At 36.6% G+C, this 17,237-nt stretch overlaps 1 protein-coding gene across 1 annotated transcript; it reads right to left on the reverse strand.

Moving 5' to 3' along the window:
• Positions 1-5,499: 5,499 nt before the first annotated feature.
• On the reverse strand, positions 5,500-6,410 carry LOC130947394 (uncharacterized). Its single transcript, XM_057876090.1, has 3 exons — positions 6,238-6,410; positions 5,910-5,972; positions 5,500-5,812 (listed from the first exon to the last, which is right to left on the reverse strand). The coding sequence occupies exons 1-3, from the start codon at positions 6,307-6,309 to the stop codon at positions 5,645-5,647; spliced, it is 303 nt and encodes a 100-aa protein (XP_057732073.1). The 5' UTR covers positions 6,310-6,410; the 3' UTR covers positions 5,500-5,644.
• Between the last annotated feature and the right edge of the window lie 10,827 nt (positions 6,411-17,237).

The following is a 17,237-nucleotide window of genomic DNA, read 5'->3' on the forward strand; positions in this document are numbered from 1 at the left end:
GTTGAGCGTCATAGCAAATCGAATCAATTAGCATTTTATCAAATCTCTAAATCGAAGTATATCACGGGTACTCACCTTTGAGGACAAAAACGTTCAATAAAAATAGGAATAAGTACGATTTTGGTCCCTAATGTAGAGGCCAAAAATTTATTTCGTCTCCGACCTTTTTTTCACTACAAAATGGTCCCTAAGGTTTCAGTTTGTTTTAAAATCGTCCTTTTTACCAATTTTAGTTTTGTTATTACCAAATTACCTCTCATTAAAAAAATTATAAAATAAAATAAATATAAAATAAAAAAAGGAGGAAAGAAAGGGTACAGAGAAGCGGGGGTAGGGAGAGAAAGAAAGGGGGTGGGGCGCGAGAAGGGGAGGAGGGAGGAGAGATGGGGGACGCCATACTGCTGCACTGCCACTGCCCGCCCGCCGCCACCGCCTCCTCTTCTTCTTCTTTTTCTTTCGCCATACCGCTGCACCACCACCCGCCGCCACCTCTTCTTCTTCTTCTTCTTTTTCTCCTCCCCAGAGCAACTGCGACCCTCTCCCCTCCTTCTCTCCTTCCCTGTCTCAGACTCCTCGAACCAGAGCTCACCGCCGGCGAGCCTCCCCTACTTCACCATCGCGCAGCAACATGGAGCCTCCCCTGCTTCACCACCGCCAGCGAGCCTCCCTGCTTTCCCTCCTTCAATCCCTGTCACAGAAGGAATCATAGCTCAACGTCATCCGTTACCCTCCCTCTAGCCCCTTCTTGTCATGCCCAAACCACCAGTGCTCCACCATTGCCTTCCCTTTTTTCACTTTTCTGTTTTCTATTTTCATAATCCAGTTATTATTTTGCTTTCAATTTCTGTTTTTGGTTAGTGTTAGATGCTTGATTTGATTCTGGATTAGTTTAGTTGGATTTTAATTTTCTATTAATTGATTTTAGGGTATTGAATTGCTGAAAATTGCTTCTGCTGTTCTTCCGCTTCTGTTTGATATTCTGTTTTTAGTTAATGGTTCTTCTGATTTTCAATTTTTTTGATGGTTCTGATGATGATGATAATGATGATGACAACGATCATGATGATAATGGTGGTGGTGGGTTCTGGTTTAACATGGGTTCCTAGTTAATTTTGTTGTTCTGATGATGATGATGATGACCATAATGATAATGATGGTGGTGGTGGTGGTGGTGCTTAGGCTTCTGTTATGCTTCTGCTGAGGTTGGTTGATTTTGGGGGTGAAGGGGGAAGGGTATTTTCGTCCGAAAGACGATTTTAAAACAAACTAAAATCTTGGGGACCATTTTGTAGCGGAAAAAAGATCAGGGACGAAATAAATTTTCGGCCTCTACATTAAGGACCGAAATCATACTTATCCCTAAAAAATATTTTGGGACCAACTTAAAATATTACTCAAAATTATAATATTTTAATATTAAATATTTAACTATCAAGTCTAGCAATTCAAACACTTCCATTGGATACGCTTGTTTGTGTTTCTTAGAAAAAAATTAAAAAAACTTGTTTGTGTTTCTTAGAAAAAAATTAAAAAACACAATCAACCGATAGAATTGTGAAAATCTATATTACTTTGATGACTTCAATCAATTAGGTAACAAGAACAATTGACTGAATTAGAAAAAATCTACATGCTTTTCAAAATTTAATTGATTGTGTTGTATGTCCAATCGATTGAACTTTCAAGAAATACGATTTCACTAGTGTTTACAGATGTAATAGATCAATGATAAAGTTCTAATTGATTAGGATTGTCAAAATATTTATTATGATTAATGAAAGATCTAATTTGTTATTATTATTATTTTTATTATTAATAAACATGATAGATAAGTGATAAAATAATAATTTATAAAATAAAAATAGATTTTATAATTAAATAATATATAAAAGATTAATTTGTAATTAAAATTAAATAAAAACGATTTAACAATTATTAAAAAACTTAAAAAATATATTTTATTATGAGACTATTTAATGGTCCAAACATTCTAAGACCATTAAATCCTATATAAAAAAATTTATGTTTGACATAAGAATCAACACATGCTACACATAATATCTTTATTATAAGATCGACATATATACATATATTATATGAGTTAAAAATAAATTAATTCTCAATACCATTGGAATTTTATCTTTTCTTTATGATAGTCATTTTGCCACCACCATGATCCAATTAGCTAGGAAGGTTGCTATAATAATAACAATAATAATGCCAACCATAAACTATCAAAATAGATGCAAATCATTGAAAATCATTTTTTAATATTGGTTAAAAGACGACACAAAAATAATAAATAATGAATTGATATTTTATTCTATTCAATTCCAAATTTTCTGAGTTACTGCTAAATATATTAAATTGGTTGTGATAATAAAAAGACTTCTACCCAAAATACCTTTACCTTCTACTTTTTTTTTCCGAAACCCTACATAACTATTTCATAGACCTCTTACCTTGTATTAATTCGTCCCATGCACATTTTTGTTTGTTTTTTGTTTATAGAAATGTAAAAAAAATACTATAAATCATTCAAAGCAATGTTACACATATATTAAGGGTTCTAAAATATTGGCCATATAAAAATACGAAAAAGTAATCAATTTAAATTCAGTTTTAGATTTTTGTTTTTTTTTTTTTTAATATAATGTTGTTTGTTATATGATTATATCTACATGAATGTTATAGGAGCAACGACAGAAAAAGTGCATTGGTAGAGGAAAAATATGGACTATGACTCATAAAAAAATGATGACTCATATATAAATGACGGTGTCCGTGTTGTTGGTGTAAGACATATTTTTTTATTTTTCACTTTTCTTTTTGAATTTACAACAGTAAATTTAAAATTAGTGTAACTATAAATCTCCTATGTCTAAAAAACAATTGCACATATTGAGGGTAAAGACGCATCCAATAAGGAGCTTTCACAGAATGATTCCCTTGCACAAGTTTTTGGAAAGGTGCACCTAGGACGAGTTCGTGGACTAGGTTTCGAACCATGTCCCACTTAGTGTTTTCGTAAAATTGTACAGTAGTCGGACTCTGATGTACAAATTGAGAAGCATCAGAAAGAGATTGGAAAACTTAAGGAGAGGCAGCAGAATTAAAAATAGAGGCAGTAGAGGAGAAAGTAAAGAGACAGACAATGAAAATTTTGTTAAGATACCGAATCCAACAACAAGGAAATAATTTGCCACCTGACATAGCTGCAGATCTGAATTATTTGAAAAATGCACCGACCTTATCCCGTGCAAGATCATCTTCTGGCACTAATAATATGCATAATAAATCATGAGTTTGAGTCAACAAAAATAGATACACTTGAATCTGATCACCTTTTAATTGTTCACTGTTTAATTACTTTTGAGTTATTTATTTCTACTTTATATTCATTGATTCACTTAGGACAAATTACTATTATATATATTGACTTTGTGTATATATTTTTATTCTATTTTTTGTTTTTTAGTTTGATGGTTGTTGTGTGTTTTACTAAATTAAAGCAAATTACATAGTGAAAGAACGTAAAATGAATTAACGAATTGGTCACATGTTAAAAAATTTGGCTTAAAAAAAACGGTAATACGTCATTTAGTGACAGTTACAAATTCGCTGCTATAATTGAAACAAATAATTTTAGCATTGATCATTTTGCAGCGGTTAATAACCGCTGCCTAGCTACAAATAAGCTTTGTTACATTTTTGTATTAGTTAGAATTGCCGTCAAACCAATTCGCGATAAAATATCAACTAGCAGCAGTTATTCCAGTAGTTACTATTAATCTCCGCTAAAGGTTTTGCCACATCCTATCTCAAAGTGGGTTAGCAACTGCTGTTACTCATTCTACAGCGATTAAAAATTGCTACTATTTGACTCTATAACTGCTGCTAACTGTTGAATCTGATGTAATGAAAAATGTATTCTGATTAATAACTACATGTTAATTAAATGTTGGATCTAACCTACAAGATAATGTGATGTGAAAAAAACATTTTATCTATGATTTCTTACTCGAACGATGAGGCTATAAAATACAAGAAATTAAAGAGCATGAGACAGAAATGATGATATAAGTATGATGCAGAAACAAAGTGAAGTTCAAAACACAAATGTAAATTGACGAATGAGTTGTTAAGAGTGTGAGAGTCCGTGACCACAAACAAATTATATATATATGTTTCCTTTGTAGTGCCAAGAAGATTATAGCCATTATATTTAATTAGATGGAGACAATTATAGCCTAGGAGTTTAGGTAGATGGAGATAATATATCGGCTAATATTTTTTGTTGATAAAATATATAGGATAATTAGTGTTTGGTATATTTGGCTTTAGAAATTAAGGTAATCTTTTTGCTTGAAATAATAAATAATATTACTAGATAGATAAAAGAGTTATTGTTCAACAAATTCTGCACTAAGGTACTAACTGTTCTAGAATAACCAAAAAATTATGATTAAACATTTTTTTTCTTCTTTCCCCTTAATCTATATTCTTCTTCTTTCTCCCTTCACATTTATTAGACCTTTTTTCTCGCTTCTGATATTGTTTTTTGTTCTTATCTCTCTTAATTTTCTTTCTTCTGGTCTTCACTTGCATTTTATTCCTCTACTTATTTCTCTATTTTTTTCTTCTTTTTTCTTCTTATTTTCTTCAAATTCTTTCATTTATACAAAATTTATATGTTTTATCTAAAATTTTCTATATATATATATATATATATATATATATATATTTTAAAAAATTTTATGTCTTTTTTTATTTATGTGTTAATTATAAAAAATATCTATATTAATTTCATAAAACTTATGTGTTTTTATTATTTAGAAAAAAAATCTTTTTAAAAATTTAATTGAGACTTAGTTAAAAAAAAGTTAAAAAACACTTATTTACTTGACATTTCTGTATATTATACTGGGCTACACTACAAATAACTCAATATACTTAATTAGTTCGTAAGGTTTTTTTTTTTTAAGTTAGAAGTGAGGCTTAAATCAAGACTTATAGATAAAGATAAAAAAAACTATATTATTTGAGTTATAACTTATTGACAAGTTCGGACCGTATTTAATATTTAGATGTGGCCTTCCATCCACATATTCTATATATACATAGAAAACGAAATCCTAAAACTATGAAAAGTAAATCCTATTATATGCGCTCCAAAGTTGTCCCATTTTTTTTCTTTATCACAATTATTTTGGTCGATATCATTTATCATAAATTTATTTTCAAATTTTTAAGTTTAATCTTTTATGCTTGTGGTACTTACTCCAAATATTAATGGGCCTTTTTATTACTCGGCCTTTCCTTTTTACAATAACAACAGGAGTTTGGCCCAATATTGATGGCCCATCTTGTATATTTTTAACCTTTAAAAAATTTGCCTAGCAAGCACAAAACCAAAAAAGACATGGTTAAAGAATAGGAGCTAAGCATAACCAAAAAAAAAAAAAAAATAGGAGCTAAGAAGAAGAGGAAGTCTCAATTGTATATTTCCAACTTTGTCCTTTATTAGCAACATTTTCATTTACATAACTTACTCTTTCAAGATCAGTTTTATTTTTATTATTATTTTAAAAGGAGACTAATAAATACAAGCATGGAATAATATAGCTAATCAATTGACACTAACTTAAAATGGTGCTGAAAGAGGCTCTTTTAGATTAACATGATTTGTGTTTTCATTGTTGAAGGAACATTGGCATTCACATTCTTTAATCTCATCATCATCATCATCAACAATATCCTCTGCCTTCTCAATTTTGCCTCCATTTTCATCCTTCATTGGATGTATAAGCCCCTTCCATCAACAAAAATAACCATTATTCAGTAATAAATTATTAAAGAATAATTAACTAAGTGTAATAATTAATTAATTAATTAATTAATTCATGTACCTCAACAAAGAGAGCTGAGGCTTCTCTTGGTTCTAACTTTTGAACTACATCTGCAGCCACTTCCTGCATGAATAAATTTAGCGAATGCTTATAAAAATCTTTATAAATTAGTTATAAATGAACAAATTTAAAAGTCAAATTCAGACGTGTAATAATCATCCTTAAAATTAAAATCAAAATCAAGTCATAATAACAAATAAGAGAAAAACTTTTTTATTCGCATAAATTTAGAACAAGAAATACCCTAAACACTAACAAGAAATGAATTAATAAACCTCCAAAGTAAATAAAAAAATTGGGAATAAATAGTGAAACAAAATGGAATTACCCTAACTTGGATGAGTTGCACTTGACTTAAGGTCCTAGGCTCTAGTTCAATGGAGCAAGATCTCTTTTCCATGTATGATGACAAAGAAACCTAGATTTGATCTCAAGAATATTTTTTGGTACACAAAAGAATATGTAATTTGATGGGTAGAAATTGTAGCCCATAACAAAAAGCACTTAATGTAGACAACTCAGATTAATTAGCCCTATATATACATACCAATAAGGACCATTAATTTTTTTTCAATGCATTCACGGAGTCTTTGGTGATTGGAAGGAAAAATATTTGTGGCCATAATCAAAGAACCGTTGCTTTAATACTTTTGGATCCCGTGGCCAGATTGGGAACAAAGTTTTCTTGCTTGCTTGGGACATTCAATGCCTGAGATATTTGGTTGGATTGTGGCCAAAAAATAAAGTGGGGAAAAAAGTGCTAGCTTATGCATGCTAGCATTTTTTTTTGTTTCTCAAACGGTATCTTTCAACTCGATAGGTTAAGAACTAATCCATCGCAGATCTGAACTCTATTTAAGGGTGAGCGGACGAATAAGCTGACAACTCGACCAACCCAAGTTGATTCTTATGCATGTTACCATTATTTTCTTTTGTTTATCCTCCATTAAAATGGCTTAGGCCCATCTTATGGTAGAGGTTTTCTTATTAGTAAGGTTCTTTTGGGGCTTCTAATTTATTTCAGAGAATTTTTTTAAGTTATTACTCGATAATAGTTAATATGTTGTTACATATTATATTATGCAATTTAATCAAATATGTCGAATTATTTAATAATTTTTAGCTATTGAACACTAAATTTTATATATATATATATATATATATATATATATATAGTTACCATATTTTTATTTATTGGGCATTGACAAATGATTTTGTCCCACTTTTTATTTTTTTCATACTTTATTTACCATAATTTATGTTATAGTTGCTATTTTGTTTGCCAAAAATAAGAGACAATTTTTGTCCTGAAATTTATTAGTATACTATCTCAATAGGTTCTTATTATTTTTGTCTTGAAATTTATTCTTAGAACAATATTTTTAATGACAATTGATACAGTTGTTATAAATCCTATGTCATAACTTAGCATTACACACCATAACTTGGTAGTTACATTATAACTTGGCGTTATACGTTACGATCAGACTCAACGGACTACATTCTGGAATAAAACTGTCTGACTAGGTATTTATTAATTATTAAACCTAATAACTACTCATCAATTCATATAATCAACAAGAATGTAACTGACCTATCTTACTTCACCTATAAAGGTATGATGTTTTATCCTCAACAGACACACTGAATTTAAAGTACTAACTTTGTAATACCCGGTCTAACTGAAATTAATTAAATAATGAGTTAAGTACGAGCGAATATGGTTGGAAGATTTGGCAATTGGAATTTGATGATTTCAATGTGATATTTGGATTCAGTGAATTTTTCCGAGTCGGAAAACATAGTTTTCTGCGTAAAAGCGCGCAGTGGAATTTTGATCGGAAGTACCGGCTGAGACCTGTCTGGTACTGCAGCTGAGAAAATTGATTATGAGTAAATAAGATTAAGAAATGAGGAATTATGATTAGGGGAGGTAGAAATATTTAAAGTGCGATTTGGAGCGCTAATCTTAAGGGTTTTGGTCCAAAATTGGGCCAACGGACAAAAATAAGTGAACTGGGCCTAAGTGGGCCCAAGACCCAACATATATAAACATTAGTTATGAGCATTTCAGCTCATTTTACCCTAAAAAGAAGGGTTGGGGCGCTGAAATTGGGAGAGAGAAGAGAAGAGAGAAAACCTAACTCTCTTTGATCTTCAAATCACCATAGCTTGAGCTACGGAGCTCCGATTGACGAGCCGTTTGCGGCCACGCGTCGCTCTTCTCATCCTCTACATTTCTATCTAAGTTTTGTGGTGAGTGTTCCATTCATCTCTGCCCAGTTTTCGAAATTCCCCACTGTTACACGTTTTTGGGAAGTTAGTGTTGAAATCTTGTGATTTTGGGTGTTTAGGGATACTCCAACATAGATTCTAAGTGGGTTCTATCCCTATTTCATATGGGCTGAGGTAAGAAGTGCTCAAACCCTTGTGATTTGTCATTTTTTTATGAGCCCTAGGTTGATGTATGTATGTGATATTGGTTATGTTAGTGTATTTGATGATCTTGGTGCACAATTGGAAGATTGGTGTTGCTTGAGGAGCTTCGGTGAGGCTTGGGACTAAGATTGGTAGAGACTTCTAAAGAAGAGGCTCAATTGATTTGGCTACAAGAGGTACGGTTTAAGTTTCATTTAAGTACCGTGTGGTGTGATGAGAATTCCTAGGCTAGATGCCCCTAGGATTAAGTTTGGATTGTGTAATTGATTGGTGCTAATATGCATAGTTGGTATGTAATGTGAATTAATGATTGGGTTGAGAATTGTATGGCCTTGTATGCTTGGTGTATTGAAATTTTGATGTTTTGGGTAATCAGTATTGATTTGTGGTTTATGCATTTTGAATTGTGAAATTGGGCCGGAGGCCGTAAACTTTGGGCCGGAGGCCGGAAAGAGGTAAGGAAGGTAAGTTGATGTGTGCATTGTATCATGACACAAGTGATTGGATGAATTTCATATAATGAATATATGAATGATTGGGTTGGTTATTGAATAATGAGGTTTGAGGAGTTGAAGTGTGGAAATTGGTAATTTTGGGTGAAATTATATAGATGAGGTATGTTTGGTTTTGGTTGGGATCTATTATGTGGTCATATGTGATTATGATTATTGATGCCTTGACGGTATGATGATGCATTAGAGATATGTATGTTGTGATACATGCTTTAGGAATGATTAAGGTTGATTTGTGGGTGAAACCACGTGATAGTGAGTATGATGTTGTTTATGTATAATGATGGTTGATTGGAAATGGTATTATTGGAGATTGGGATGAGGAAGGATGTATAACATGATTTTGTGTTTGTCCTTTAGCCATTTGATTGAGAAGTGTTAAAATGGTTGGATGTGGTTTTGGAAATTTTGGTATAGTGTCAATGTGTGAGTTGAGGATGGCTTGATGTTGATTTCGGTACACTTTGATTGATTTCAAAAAGGGTTGGAATTGGCATGTTTTGGTTGATTTGAAAAGAGTTGAAAATGACTTGTTTTGAAAATGGCACTTTGTGGTTTTTATGAAAAACATGGTTTTTGGGCATACTTTGGTGGGACATAACTTGGACTACGGATCTCTGTTTTGTACCAAATCTTTTTAGAAATGAAATTGGATCCGGGATGTCCGTGCCGTTCGAAGAACGGGTGAAAAACGATTTAAAATGAGAAAGTTATGTCCGTTGGAAGATTGGGGTTTAAATTGGTGAATTCTGCAGTTTTTAACTTAGAAAATTTTTAGCAGAATAACCCCTTGCGCGTGGGCGCACTTGGCGCGTACGCGCCGATCTTCCAGAAAACGCCATCCATGCGTGCGCGTGATGTGCGCGGGCGCGCCGATGGTGCTGCACCCAATGCCCAGCCATTTTCCAGAGAGTTGTGCCAGAACTGTACCAGCTTTGTGCCTGGGGCACGAGAGTATCCACGCGTACGCGTGGTTGACGCGTGCGCGTCGAGTTGGCAGATTTTTTAATACACGCGTTAGCGTGCACGACGCTTGCGCGTCGATGAGATTTTAAGGACATCCACGCGTGCGCGTGGAGTACGCGTACGCGTGGCATTGTTTTCATGCCAATAGTTGATATTCGAGTTTTAAAAGCCAAATCTCATACTTCTAAGCCTCCGATCTCACCACTTATATCTTAAATCATTATGATATGCCTAGCTATTAGAAAAAGGCTAGTGAATGAGGTAACTTGCGAGTGAAGCAAGGGGAAAATGAATAATCAATGAGGATCATTGATGGTTATGTGAGATGTGGAGGATGGTGGTGGAAGTGCTTGTTATGCCATTGGCCGAAGGGCCGTAATTGTTTATGAATTGGCTAGTTCTGGATTGAACCGTGAGCCGGAATAGCTGTGTATGCTATGAATATTGGCTGGTTATGGATTTAACCGTGAGCCGGATGGCGGATATGGATGTTGATCCATGGATGAGAATTCATGCACGTTTATGCTGAATTATTGATAATTGTGATTTGCACTTCCACTATCTGAGATGCGAGTTTCCCTGGGTAGTAGCAAGGGTCGTGGTTCGTCCCACTTGCTCCGGGTCAATGCTTGAGATAGTTGAATGTAAGCATGCTTGTGTTTTCTCTCTGGTTGTAAGGGTGACAGGGCACCGATACCCTCTAATGGCGACAGGGCGCAGATACCCTCTAATGGCGACAGGGCGCAGATACCCTCTAATGGCGACAGGGCGCAGATACCCTCTAATGGCGACAGGGCGCAGATACCCTCTAATGGCGACAGGGCGCAGATACCCTCTAATGGTGACAGGGCACATATTCCCTCTAATGATATTAATACGCAACAGAGAGACTGTGCCCGGGTTAGCTACCGGACACGTCGGGTTGGCTTGATAACCGACAGATGATATCATCAGCCATAGGGCAGGCATACATCATTTGCATATGTTTGAATTGTTTGGGTTTGCCTATATGTTTTGGATTTCTATATCATATATGCTATGTTACCTGATTATATGCTACTTGTTCTACTTGTATCTTATTTGTGTATTACTTGTCTGTATTGCTTGTGTTTGTACAACTGAGAGATCCCTCATGATGGTGTTGGTGGATGTTGGGGGCTGTTCTTGATGAGATGAATTGATAATGCGATTGCATAATGAAGATGATTTTGAATGAGATCATTTGAGCCCCCTGGGTAGGCGCAGTGATGTGATTTCACTAGCTCCAGGCGAGGGTATGATGTAGTGATATAAAGTTGCTGAGGCAGAACAACTGGTAATGGTTCTGCTTATGATTCTGAATCTGATTCGTGAGAGAATCAGCGAGTTGGGAAGACATGTGTAACATGGACTAGATTTAGAATCCCCTTACAACAGATGCCTATTCATGGATTAGTGAGAATCTAGGCTGGATACTTGATGAAAAGGAGTTTAGGATGCTTAGTGAGTTTTTGTTGCAGTGCATTGTATTTATTTGGCACTTTTACCGTACTGGGAACCCGTGGGCCCGGGGTTCTCATTCCGTATATATCTCTTGTTTTTCAGATACAGGTCCAGGTGCTCAGAAGTGAGCTGAGGTTCGTCTGAGAGACGGCGAAGATCTTTATTTCCTCTACTTTGTGTTTCGCTTAGAATCTCTCCACTTTTGTTTTGAAGATGTTATATTGTGTATTGAACTCTTTTGAACTTGCCTATAGAGGCTCTTGTATTTTTTTGGGGAGAGATTAGGATATGCTGTTGTCAACTACTTTCACACTGTACCCTAGCCGGCCTAAACCTCGCGGGTCGCGACTGGTGGCTATTTACTTATGTTATATATATCTATCTGTTATCTATCTCTTAATCTCCTTTATGCCTTGTCCGTATATCGCTTTCGGCTTCACGGTTTAACTTTTCGTTGTCGAAACGTGAGTGATACGTCTTCGCGATTTTATTTCTACTCTTTTCAGGCTTCTCGATTAATACTCCTTTCAAAATTACCTATATTTATATATTAAAAATCCACCTGAGAGTCGTACCACCGTAATATCATTGACTTATGACTCGAGCATAAGGATTTGAATATTAGGGTGTTACATTATGGTATCAGAGCAGTTCGTCCTCGTGAGCCTGAGGGATGGAACTGCTTATGCTTCAATGCATACTCTGAGTTTGTGCCTGTGCTAGTTAGGGTATCTAACTGATACATCTAGCATGAAGTCTATGAGTGTACCTTTGGTACTTTGAAGCACTATACTTCCGATATTGAGACTGATCAACTTGATATCGATTGTTTGGTGTGTATAGGAACCAGATGGCGCCTCGTGGACCTGGTCGGGGACGTGAGAGAGATCGTACTAGTACTCAGGAACCGGAAATCAACCCGAATATCCCGGTAAGCCTTATGGCGGCTTTGGAGAATATGACTGCTGCTATGCAGGCCACTGCAGAGGCTCTTGGGCAACAGATAAACAATAATGGCAATGGTGGAAGAGGAGCTCAAGGCCCGATGACACTGGCAACTTTCTTAAAGGTTAATCCACCTAAGTTCAAGGGAACCACTAATCCGACTGAAGCTGACACTTGGTTTCAGGCCATAGAGCGAGCACTGCAAGCGCAGTTGGTGCCTGAAGAGCAGTGTGTTGAATTTGCTACCTATCTGCTCACGGGGGAAGCATCGCATTGGTGGCAAGGGGCTCGACGTCTCCTGCAGCAGGGGAATGATCCTATCACCTGGGGTGCCTTCCAAGTGGAATTTTATAAGAAGTACTTCCCGAATTCTGCTAGAACGGTCAAGGAACTTGAATTACTGCAACTGAAGCAGGGTACAATGTCCGTATCTGAGTATACGGATAAATTTGAGGAGTTATTCAGATTTTCTCGTATGTGTCAAGGAACCCCGGGAGACTCTGAGGAATGGAAGTGTATTAAGTATGAAGGAGGACTTCGAAGTGAAATCCTGAGCTCCGTTGGACCGATGGAGATTAGGGTCTTCTCTGAACTTGTGAACAAGAGCCGTATTGCTGAAGAATGTGTGAGAAAGGTTGTTGAGGCAAAGAATGACCGTCGGGAATCCCACCGCAGGGAGCACAATCAAAAGTACCCAACAGGGGGTCAAGAGTTTAAGAGAAGAGGATACCCACAACGTTTTCCCCAAAGGCGAAATGACTTTGCGACGAGTGAGGAGTCCCAAAGAAGCGGTAGGGAAAAACAAATAGTGGCTGCCTCGGATGTTTTGAGCTGTCAGAGATGTGGAGGTCATCACCCAAATAGACCGTGTCGTCATGGTTCGGGTTTGTGTTACAATTGCGGAAAGCTAGGACATTTGGTCAGAGATTGCCCACACCGGAAGGATCGGGAGACTGTCAGGTCCGATTTTCGTACCTGAGGTAATGAGAAAACTGATAACTTAATTCTTTACCACTTTACATAATGCTGAAGGCTGGTATTCACTCATAATACATGGTCGAATGAAAAATTATGATCTGTTCTAGATAACCCTAAGCTATCTTAATAGAAGGTTTGGTGAGCATAAATGATTAGGTAGGCCTTTAACGGAAGGCAACCTCAGAATGGAATGACTGGTGGGTGATGTCAAAGCCATCATTCGGGAACTCCGTGTCGAGGTAAATTGGAACCTTGCCATGGTTGTAGAGGAGTTGGACATGTGTCCTCGAAATGTCCTAAGAAGGTCAACCGGAATACTACCAAGAGCCAACAACAAGGTCGCGTGTTCACTACAACAACGGGGGATACCGTTAGATCCGACAGTTTGGGAATTGGTAAGCGAAAGATTGGTAACAACGTGCTAAAGGTACGATTAAGTTGGCATGTGGTTTTGGCTATCATAGATAGAAATCTAGTGAATGCCAGTCATGCTAAGTTGTGGTTGAGTACTTGAGGAAGTAAGTGATAAAGCTCGTACTAGACGAGAGGTCAGAATAAGGCAACAGAAACTTGTGGAAGCAGTAACACAGGATAGCTACGAATAGGAGTTGTAAAAGTTTAATATAGTATCTTATGTTTGAATACTAGAAGGGTTAAGAGGGTTACTGCAAGTAATGATCCCCAAATAGTTGGAAATGATTGCGGCGGCGAGCTTTGATGGATCTAAAGCGGATGAGGAAATTATCATTAATGCACAATTAGATTTAGATGATGAGAGAGTGCAAGTTGTGGTGTTGAGAGATGAGTACTAGGATGTTTGGTCATAGTGACCTTGGTTTTAGTTTGAGATTTATAATGGTTGGTTTTGAAAGACGAATGTGGAAACCATTAAATCGAAATGTTGATGCGGTATTGAGATTGGTTTGAGGGAACCCGTGACGGGTGGTAAACCCCAATTTTTGGAGAGGTACTGTTAAAAAATTTTCCCCAAGAATTTGAAAGAAGTGTTGGTTTTGGTTTTGAAGATGATTTTGGATATGAGTAATTTTAACAAAAGAGATGCATTTCAAATGCTTTTATAGATTATTAAAGGGAATGCGAACTCTTATGATTTTGTTATTCGCTATTCCGAACTCATTTGGTTTCTAGAAATGAAAGGGGTTTTTGATTGATAAGCCAGAGGCTTTATATCAGCAAGTCATGAAGAAATTTGAGGGTTTGAGAATAAGAAAGTAAGTTTGGAGATTATGCTTGGAGTTGAACTGTGATTAGAGGAATTGGCTTGGCAGGGAGAGAGAGAGGATAGTGATGGAGTATGATTAAGGTGTGGTGATGATCATTGATTGATTATAGCGATGTGGGATAATGGCTATAATTAACGATGATGGCAATATTATTGATGACAAGATTCGAGGTTTAATAGGGTGTGGGTTGATGAGACGATAAGAGTAAGGAACGAGGCTGTTGGTCGGTGTTGAACGAATGACCGAGACCCTCGGAGATAGAGAAATCAGAGCGCGGCAGCGGAAGCGCGCAGAGTAAAAGGACCTTGGAACTGTTATGCATTTGATATAAAGGCATACTATGCTCGCGTACTCGTAGTGATGGATGGAATTTTCGAGGGCGAAAATTTCTGTTAGGGGGGTAGAATGTAATACCCGGTCTAACCGAAATTAATTAAATAATGAGTTAAGTACGAGCGAATATGGTTGGAAGATTTGGCAATTGGAATTTGATGATTTCAATGTGATATTTGGATTCAGTGAATTTTTCTGAGTCGGAAAACATAGTTTTCTGCGTAAAAGCGCGCAGTGGAATTTTGATCGGAAGTACCGGCTGAGACCTGTCTGGTACTGCAGCTGAGAAAATTGATTATGAGTAAATAAGATTAAGAAATGAGGAATTATGATTAGGGGAGGTAGAAATATTTAAAGTGCGATTTGGAGCGCTAATCTTAAGGGTTTTGGTCCAAAATTGGGCCAACGGACAAAAATAAGTGAACTGGGCCTAAGTGGGCCCAAGACCCAACATATATAAACATTAGTTATGAGCATTTCAGCTCATTTTACCCTAAAAAGAAGGGTTGGGGCGCTGAAATTGGGAGAGAGAAGAGAAGAGAGAAAACCTAACTCTCTTTGATCTTCAAATCACCATAGCTTGAGCTACGGAGCTCCGATTGACGAGCCGTTTGCGGCCACGCGTCGCTCTTCTCATCCTCTACATTTCTATCTAAGTTTTGTGGTGAGTGTTCCATTCATCTCTGCCCAGTTTTCGAAATTCCCCACTGTTACACGTTTTTGGGAAGTTAGTGTTGAAATCTTGTGATTTTGGGTGTTTAGGGATACTCCAACATGGATTCTAAGTGGGTTCTATCCCTATTTCATATGGGCTGAGGTAAAAAGTGCTCAAACCCTTGTGATTTGTCATTTTTTTATGAGCCCTAGGTTGATGTATGTATGTGATATTGGTTATGTTAGTGTATTTGATGATCTTGGTGCACAATTGGAAGATTGGTGTTGCTTGAGGAGCTTCGGTGAGGCTTGGGACTAAGATTGGTAGAGACTTCTAAAGAAGAGGCTCAATTGATTTGGCTACAAGAGGTACGGTTTAAGTTTCATTTAAGTACCGTGTGGTGTGATGAGAATTCCTAGGCTAGATGCCCCTAGGATTAAGTTTGGATTGTGTAATTGATTGGTGCTAATATGCATAGTTGGTATGTAATGTGAATTAATGATTGGGTTGAGAATTGTATGGCCTTGTATGCTTGGTGTATTGAAATTTTGATGTTTTGGGTAATCAGTATTGATTTGTGGTTTATGCATTTTGAATTGTGAAATTGGGCCGGAGGCCGTAAACTTTGGGCCGGAGGCCGGAAAGAGGTAAGGAAGGTAAGTTGATGTGTGCATTGTATCATGACACAAGTGATTGGATGAATTTCATATAATGAATATATGAATGATTGGGTTGGTTATTGAATAATGAGGTTTGAGGAGTTGAAGTGTGGAAATTGGTAATTTTGGGTGAAATTATATAGATGAGGTATGTTTGGTTTTGGTTGGGATCTATTATGTGGTCATATATGTGATTATGATTATTGATGCCTTGACGGTATGATGATGCATTAGAGATATGTATGTTGTGATACATGCTTTAGGAATGATTAAGGTTGATTTGTGGGTGAAACCACGTGATAGTGAGTATGATGTTGTTTATGTATAATGATGGTTGATTGGAAATGGTATTATTGGAGATTGGGATGAGGAAGGATGTATAACATGATTTTGTGTTTGTCCTTTAGCCATTTGATTGAGAAGTGTTAAAATGGTTGGATGTGGTTTTGGAAATTTTGGTATAGTGTCAATGTGTGAGTTGAGGATGGCTTGATGTTGATTTCGGTACACTTTGATTGATTTCAAAAAGGGTTGGAATTGGCATGTTTTGGTTGATTTTGAAAAGAGTTGAAAATGACTTGTTTTGAAAATGGCACTTTGTGGTTTTTATGAAAAATATGGTTTTTGGGCATACTTTGGTGGGACATAACTTGGACTACGGATCTCTGTTTTGTACCAAATCTTTTTAGAAATGAAATTGGATCCGGGATGTCCGTGCCGTTCGAAGAACGGGTGAAAAACGATTTAAAATGAGAAAGTTATGTCCGTTGGAAGATTGGGGTTTAAATTGGTGAATTCTGCAGTTTTTAACTTAGAAAATTTTTAGCAGAATAACCCCTTGCGCGTGGGCGCACTTGGCGCGTACGCGCCGATCTTCCAGAAAACGCCATCCACGCGTGCGCGTGATGTGCGCGGGCGCGCCGATGGTGCTGCACCCAATGCCCAGCCATTTTCCAGAGAGTTGTGCCAGAACTGTGCCAGCTTTGTGCCTGGGGCACGAGAGTATCCACGCGTACGCGTGGTTGACGCGTGCGCGTCGAGTTGGCAGATTTTTTAATACACGCGTTAGCGTGCACGACGCTTGCGCGTCGATGAGATTTTAAGGACATCCACGC

Source organism: Arachis stenosperma, chromosome 9, assembly GCF_014773155.1.
Source record: "Arachis stenosperma cultivar V10309 chromosome 9, arast.V10309.gnm1.PFL2, whole genome shotgun sequence".
Lineage (NCBI taxonomy): Eukaryota > Viridiplantae > Streptophyta > Magnoliopsida > Fabales > Fabaceae > Arachis > Arachis stenosperma.

Excerpts from the sequence above, each read along its gene's own strand:
- LOC130947394 (XM_057876090.1), bottom strand. The coding sequence starts at position 6,309 with ATGGAAAAGAGATCTTGCTCCATTGAACTAGAGCCTAGGACCTTAAGT. Across the intron at positions 5,973-6,237 it reads TGCAACTCATCCAAGTTAGG|GAAGTGGCTGCAGATGTAGT; the intron begins GTAATTCCATTT and ends TTATTCATGCAG. Across the intron at positions 5,813-5,909 it reads CCTCAGCTCTCTTTGTTGAG|GGGCTTATACATCCAATGAA; the intron begins GTACATGAATTA and ends TGTTGATGGAAG.